At 31.0% G+C, this 7,682-nt stretch overlaps 1 protein-coding gene and 1 long non-coding RNA gene across 2 annotated transcripts; one reads left to right on the top strand and one right to left on the bottom strand.

The window, feature by feature from the left end:
• The first annotated feature begins 2,467 nt into the window (after positions 1 to 2,467).
• LOC107959470 (60S ribosomal protein L27-3) lies at positions 2,468 to 3,225 on the top strand. The gene has a single exon (XM_016895535.2). It carries the CDS (start codon positions 2,692 to 2,694, stop codon positions 3,097 to 3,099), a length of 408 nt encoding a protein of 135 aa, XP_016751024.1. The 5' UTR covers positions 2,468 to 2,691; the 3' UTR covers positions 3,100 to 3,225.
• A 1,326-nt stretch (positions 3,226 to 4,551) lies between these two features.
• LOC107959471 (uncharacterized) lies at positions 4,552 to 5,427 on the bottom strand. Its single transcript, XR_001700825.2, has 2 exons — positions 4,871 to 5,427; positions 4,552 to 4,796 (listed from the first exon to the last, which is right to left on the bottom strand). It is a non-coding gene; the product is annotated as an uncharacterized lncRNA (long non-coding RNA).
• Positions 5,428 to 7,682: the final 2,255 nt, after the last annotated feature.

The following is a 7,682-nucleotide window of genomic DNA, read 5'->3' as shown; positions in this document are numbered from 1 at the left end:
GAAAATTTTAAAATTTTTAATTTTTATATATATTTTTAGATTTTTTTATAATTTTTTTAAAACATAAAATTTGAAATATTGCAAATATTTTGAATTCTAAAAATTATTTTGTAATTTTGTTTGAGAGGGACCGGTTTGTTTATTTTTAAAATTGATAGAGACTAAAATGATATTTACACCAATTTGTTATTTGAATTATTCGAATAGCGAAATTCAACTCAACTCAAACTCGAAATTCAAATTTTTTTTTTATTTTTTCGAATCGAATCGATTTTTCTCTCCCAGTGAATTCAATTTTTTTTAAGAGATACATTATAAAATTGTAACTTTCCAATTTTAAAGTAAAATTTTATTATTATATTAATTTGTATTTTTTTTTTTAATTTTTGAAACTGACTAATCAGAAACTTATGGGAGCACCGCCCTTGTTAGAAATTGAATGCGTGCTTTCATGTCACACAACACAAGCATCCAAGAGGTTGTTTATCTGAATTTAATAATAAGTTATTTAATAAGTAAATTTAAAATTATAATATGTGTAAATGATAATATTAATTATAAAATGATAAATGTATATTTTAATTAATAATAGTATAAAATAGTAGATGTATAGATTCATTGTATTTAAATTAAAAAATACAGTTAATTTATTCATATTTTTTTATATAAAAATAATTTCACATAATCATTTACTGACTTTTGGTGACTAAGTGCACCACATTAGAATCACCACCATTTAGTTGCGAAATACTAGTGCTACTACAAAATTTTAGTTTCAGTATTGTATTAGAATCACCATCATTCGTATCGATAATATATAAATAACTTCAAGCTATGAGCTCTTTCTCGTGAATTTCTTTAAAGGAAGAAACTCGAAAAGTTTATGAAAATACTGAGCATGGGAGTGTTCTCTAGTTAAAATGGGATTAAAAATCATCATCGTTCATATCAATAATATATAAATAACTTTAAACTAGAAGTTCTCTCTCATAAGTTTCTTTAGAGGAAGAAACTCTAAAGAGCTTATGAAAATAGCGAGTATGCGAGTGTTCTTTGGCTAATATGAGATTAAAATTATTTTTTAAAGGGTTAAAATTAGCTTTTAATTAAAATAGTGAAGAATTAAGCTATATGAGTGTTCTCTAGTTAATTTAGGATTCTAAATAACTTTTTTTAATGAAACTAGTAAAAAAAGTGAGTTATGAGAGTATTTTCTAGTCAATTTGGGATTAGAATTAAAATCTAATAAAAATAGTGAAGAAATTGTCACTTATTTATAAGGTAAGTGTGAGATATGGGAGTGCTCTCTAATCAATGTAGGATTAAAATTAACTTTTTAATTTAATGAAAATAGTGAAGATTTTAGCTATATGAGTATTCTCTAGTCAACATGGAATTAAAATTAATTTTTTAATGAAAATAGTGAAGAGGTGAGCTATAAGAGTAATTTTTAGTTAACGTGAGATTAAAATTAACTTTTTAACAAAAATAGTGAAGAAATTATCACTTATTTATAAGGTAATTGTGATATATGAGAGTATTCTCTGACTGACGTCGGATTAAAATGAACTTTTTAAAGAAAATAGTGAAGAAATTGACATTTATTTATGAGGTAAGCCCGAGCATAAAAGTGTTCTCTAGCCTAAGACCTTGTAATATATATATATATCCCCTTCCTACCACATCAACTATAGTTTCTATCCAATAATATATTACCATGTAAGAATATTTTTACACATTACTAAAATATTTTCCAACTCCTTTTTGGTCTATTTCTCTTCCAAACATCCATCGTGTAACATTTGTTGTATAGTATTACAATAAAAATTTATTACTACTTCACGTAACGACTATGATAGTACTTTTGTTTTTTTATATACCTTTATATTATTTTTAAATAAAATAATTATAAATTATAAATTTAAGAATAGTACACATATTCAATCTAGAGTTGTCCATGGGCCGGGCCGGGCCCGGAAAAAGTTTTCGGCACGACTCTTAGGCCCGGGCCCAGCCCTGCCCGAAATATGTGCCTGAAATTTTGCCCAGGCCCGGCCCGGGAAAAAAAGAGTAAGCCCGAGCCTGGCCCGATTTTTAATAAACACAAAAAAATATTTTAAAAATAAAAAATAAAAAAAATATTTTTAAAGTATTTTAAAAATAAAAATAAAAATAAAAATAAAAAATATATATTTATTATATTCGGGCCGGGCATTGCCGGGCCTGGGCCAAAAAAGTTGAGCCCGAGCCCGGCCCATTTTTTAAACGGGCCTTATTTTTTGCCCAAGCCCATATTTCGGGTCTATATTTTTACCCGAACCCTCACATATTTTAGGCGGGCCATCGGGCCGGGCCGGGCAGCCCGGCCCATGGACAGGTCTAATTCAATCCCCTCACCATAAAAATTCATTGCAAGAAAATCTAGTATATGTTATATATTTTTTACATATTAATTCTAGCTTGGATGGTAAGGCCCAATCTAGCTTGGGCTGAGGAGTGTTTCAACAATGGAGCCCATCAGTTCATAGAAAGAGAAGCTATGCTACTGCTAGGGTTTCATTTCGGCTGATGCAATATATACCATAGATTTTTTCTTTTCCCTCTCCCACACTCTGTAACTTCTACCATAGTGCGATTGGGAGGACGAAACCAACAAAGAAAAGCGGACAGTGAGGAGCAACAGCAGCAACAATGGTGAAGTTCCTGAAGCCAAACAAGGCGGTGGTTGTCCTTCAGGGTCGCTACGCCGGTCGTAAGGCGGTGATCGTCAAATCCTTCGACGAAGGAACCCGCGACCGCCCTTACGGTCACTGTTTGGTTGCAGGGATTAAGAAATACCCAAGCAAAGTTATCCGAAAGGACTCTTCCAAGAAAACGGCCAAGAAATCCCGCGTGAAATGCTTCCTCAAGCTCGTCAATTACCAGCACGTGATGCCGACGCGTTACACCTTGGATGTGGACTTGAAGGATGTGGTCACCGTCGACTCCCTCCAAAGCAAGGACAAGAAAGTCTCTGCTTGCAAGGCTACCAAGCAGAAGCTCGAGGAGAGGTTTAAGACTGGGAAAAACAGGTGGTTTTTCACAAAGTTAAGGTTTTGAGATCTGGGTTTCTGTTATTTTGGATTGATTTTGAGAGTTTATTTAGTGTTTTGACCATTTGTTTTATCATCACATATTATTGCTGGTTTTGAGCATCGTTTTATGATAAATTTGAGCTTTGCTTTATGATAAAAGTTGCAAATTGAGGGGATGTGGTTTTCAAAAAAACATGAAGCTTTAGGCAAATGGTTAAGAAAAAAAAAGAGAGCTAGTTTTAAAAAAAAGATGAGCCTCGTTTGTTGATAGCAGTAGCCATTGCTAGTGGTTCATGTAAAATATGAGTGTTTTGACCATTGTTATGTAATGACAAAGCTGAGTTTATAGGTAATGGCTTATTTTTAGAGAACCAAATGGACTGTCACATATTATATCTAGCTGCCATATTTGGATATTGGTCTGATACCCAAATTCAAGTATGTCAGCCATTCTAATCATCTACTAGTTTAAAACAGGTCATGTTTGTTAACATTAATGTTATTGAGTATTTTTCTCCATCTAGCTTCTCTATTATAAGGTATAATTACTGTTTATTGATATCACATACTAAATAGGTTTCATGCATATTAGCATGTTTCTTACTCTAGATTTAATACGTGTTTATGTGATCTTATGTGTGATTTCATAGGAAAACATCGATATCCCTTTTGAGAACACCCATTATCATGCAAGCTTAGTCTGTGAGTTCGATAGCATCTTACCCGAATCCATTCGGATTTCGGACCGATAATAACAAGTATCATATCAGCGAAAACGTGGTTAGCAAAGTAGAATTTTAGTTATTTTTCAATTAAAAAAATTAATTGGGATTAATAAAGATAATTTTCACTAGATATGAAAGTTGATCGTGAAAAGTGATTTAGGCCTATTTCTTCCTTGGAAAAGACTGCCATAATTTTGTATAAAATTAAATCATTCCCAGCTAAAAATTGTGAAAGTGATAGAAATATCCCTATCTCATTTCATATTACATGGGGTTAACCCATATTGGTTCATTTTTAGATTTGGACTAAATTTGAGTTTAAAGTTTTAATTTGACCTAAATTTAAAGTACTAAACTTGGATAATTTAGTCTAAAATAAATGACAATAAAATAGCAGCGAAATAATGGTTCATGTTAGATTGGGTCAAAAAAATCTTACGCGGGGTTTGGCTTGTTTAGAAAATTGATCTTATTTTTTTTGATTAAACTCATTTTTTAAGTCTATATTTTTGTCTAAATATTCTCACTTTTCAAACAAAATTTTGAGTTTGGACGAATAAGTTTTTTTTGTTCAATGTAATTGTAGGCTTTCTTGCGCAACATGTGGTAATTTTGCCCATAAATCGCTTCAAGGATAATAAATATGGTGATTCAAAGACCTATATCCTTATTATTTTTTCTTTCTTTCTATAGAATTTATTTTATTTTAGAATTTATGATTCAAGTAATAAAATATTTCTCAGCCAAACAAGCAATAAAAACGACTCCTTTATCCCAAATACAAAAACACAAAAAAGGCTTTCAATCCACCAACACAAGAAAACAAAGACAATAGACGCAAATTCAAAACACAATACCTACGACACTAGACAGCTCTGAAGCTCCTGCACATGCCAGGAGATTGAAGATAAACACATTCTATCTTAAAATGACTTCATACATATTCCTCTCTCTTTCTTTGTTGTGGCTTCTTTTATTTTGAGTGTTATATTAAGTCCTGCAGTTGAAAAAAAGATTATATAAATTATAAATTATAAATCATATATATGAGATGCATGCATGCATGCATACCTTGTAGGATAGACAAATTTTCTAGTAGGGATCAGGAAGCGGATGATAGATGCCTCCTCCATGTGGTGATGCTGCCACTTTCCTGTTTAGAGGAGGCGATGCCAATGGTGATGGAGATGGAGATGGCGATGGTGATGCTGGTCTTTCTGGTACCCGAGAGCGTGATGGGTGAGCATGCCCACGCCGTAAAGCAGCAGCACTGATCTCTGGTAGAAATGCAACAGAAATTATTAGGAGAAATATAATAGCATTAGTATTGGTGGTGAACATTCTCATTCCCTTCTTGTTTTCCATTATAATAATATCTAGATTGGTTACTTAAGAAACTCCTCAGCCATAGATATGCCTATTTATAAACTCTTCAACTGAGGTCTTAACTCAATTCTTACGTTAGGTTACGTAGTATTTTAACTCAGCGTATAGGCCACTCTCAGATTCTTTGAATGCTTCAAATTTTCATGCAGGTGACTGCTTTTGCAGTTCACATTCAAGTGAATACAAAAGGGTAAGTTCCTTCCATCCAATTTCCATGAGAATTGGTTGACTTGACCTACCTCACTAACTGGTCTTATATGTTTAAATATGACTTGACTTCATTGGGTGAATTACACGCTGATTTTTAATAAAAAATATCAGAGTAAGCACCTTTTTTTTTCGAAATTTACAGGAATAGGCCGATTTTAGAGAGTGTGTGAAAATGTGTCAACGAATTTTGAAAGAAAATGCTTCTAGCTACACGCGCTTTCCTGCTTGGATGAAATTCTGGATCCCAAACTCTCCCATTGTCAACCCCCCTCAAAATTACCTCTCACACCGAAATTGGTCAGATATCCCAGGGTTCTCAAGATAATATTTTCAGAAATATGCAGGTTTTTTAGCATATTTATTTGTTTATTTAGGGGTGAGCAAAACTCGATTTGATTTGAAAAAAATCAAATTTCTATTTATTTGAGTTTCGAGTTCGAATCAAGTTGAAATTTACAATTCGAATAACATATTAGTGTGAATACCCTTTTGTTCCTTGTCAATTTTGAAAATGAACAAATTGGACTCTCTCAACAAAAATTAAAAAAAATTAAAATGGTAATTTTAAAAATTCCAAAATTTATATTTTTTAACAAATATAAAAATGATAAAAAATCCTAAAGAATATATAAAAATTAAAATTAAAAAATCTAAAAAAAACCTAAAACAAAAACCCTAAACAAAAATCTTAAAAACCCTAAATCGATCGAGAAGAGAAAATAAGGAAAACACATCCAGTTAGAAGTGTTTTTATGCAAAATCTACAGAAAACGCGTCCAACCAGATGTGTTTTTACACCCTCTCTCCAAAATCAACCTATTCCGATAAATTTCAAAGAAATCTAACCTAATTCAACCATTTTGATTAAAATCGGCATATACGAGTATTTCACCTGACTTCATTAGCTGACTAAATTTATTTACCAAATGCCGACCACAGTGTCCACTGTCCACCATGCAACCCATTTAACCTCTTTATTCACCTTCCATTAATTACAGAATCATGGAGCACTGCATTTTTTTATATCACATTGCCATGAAAGAATCAATTTTTTTCTTTGTGCCTTCAAAAATTTATGTCATATATACATATTATTCTTTAAATAATAAAATGAGTCATTTAAGCAAGTTAAATCGAGTCATGCTATAACTTAACTCAATTTTACTCATGAACAGTTATAATCTGGTGATCCCATGTGATTTTGTGTTGAATTTAGTCTGTGATAATTGATTTAACACTATTAAACATGGAAACCAATATTTCAATAATATATACGCAAGTAATTAGTTAAAATAGCAGTTCATAGTAATTTATGTGCAACAAATCCAGTTTAGTAAGAATTTTTTGGTCCGAGTCCCTAAATTTTTTTATTGTTGTTTGCTGCTGTTTGTTGTTATTTTGCTATTATATTGTTATTATAAGTTGTTATTGTTTGGATATTATATAACTTTTGTTTTATTATTAATTTTACTACTATTTTAAAAGCATTTGCTTGTTAAGTTACAACTATCTTAGTGTTATTTAAATATAAATATTTTTTTAAATGTATTTTGATTTTGTTGGGGAACATTTATTCTAATATCTTTAGTGTATTTAATGTATTATATTTTTTAAATATGTTTTACATAAAAAAATTTAATGCGAGGCGAGCTGGTCTCAAATTTAGCATTTTTTATCTGAGCCGGATTTGAATAAAATTTTAGGCTCATTTTTAGACTCGACCTAAAAAATAGCTTAAAATTTTGCACTATCCCAATCTTTTTAAGGAAAAAAAATTAACAATTTCATATATATATATATTAACTTTATATAAAAGGAAGGTTGTAATGTTTTTTTTTAATTTTAGAAAAGTAGTTACATTTTAGTTTTAGTTTTTTTAATTATGCTTAAATTTAATATTTAACTTTTATATTTTAATTAGCTTTCGGGTTGGCTATTGCCCGCCTTTTTCCTCTCCCATCAACCATTTCTTTCTTTCTTCTCTCTTGTCAGTTTGCAGGTTTATTTTGTGGGTATTTTTGTTGTATTCACAAGTTGTGATGGATAGATGACAGTGCCTGTCGTTCGCTAAAACTCCACTGGTCACCAGTAGTTTTTCTTGGAAAATGAGTGCTCTTCGTCAACTTCTTAATTTGTTTCTGTTTTGAGAGTATTTCAGAATAATAAATGATTTCACGTGTTGATTTGGACTCGTGTTGTCTTAAGTTTTATATGTTTTGTTTGTTTGTTTTTTCATTGTTTAATAACTCTCCAGTTTTAGAAATTTTTGTTTGCTCTTGTAGCACGT

This window comes from Gossypium hirsutum, chromosome D04 (assembly GCF_007990345.1).
Source record: "Gossypium hirsutum isolate 1008001.06 chromosome D04, Gossypium_hirsutum_v2.1, whole genome shotgun sequence".
NCBI classification, from domain to species: Eukaryota; Viridiplantae; Streptophyta; class Magnoliopsida; order Malvales; family Malvaceae; genus Gossypium; species Gossypium hirsutum.
This window is presented reverse-complemented; position numbering and strand designations above follow the sequence as displayed.

Bases quoted from the DNA above. Each gene is read 5' to 3' on its own strand.
- LOC107959470 (XM_016895535.2), top strand. From the start codon at position 2,692: ATGGTGAAGTTCCTGAAGCCAAACAAGGCGGTGGTTGTCCTTCAGGGT.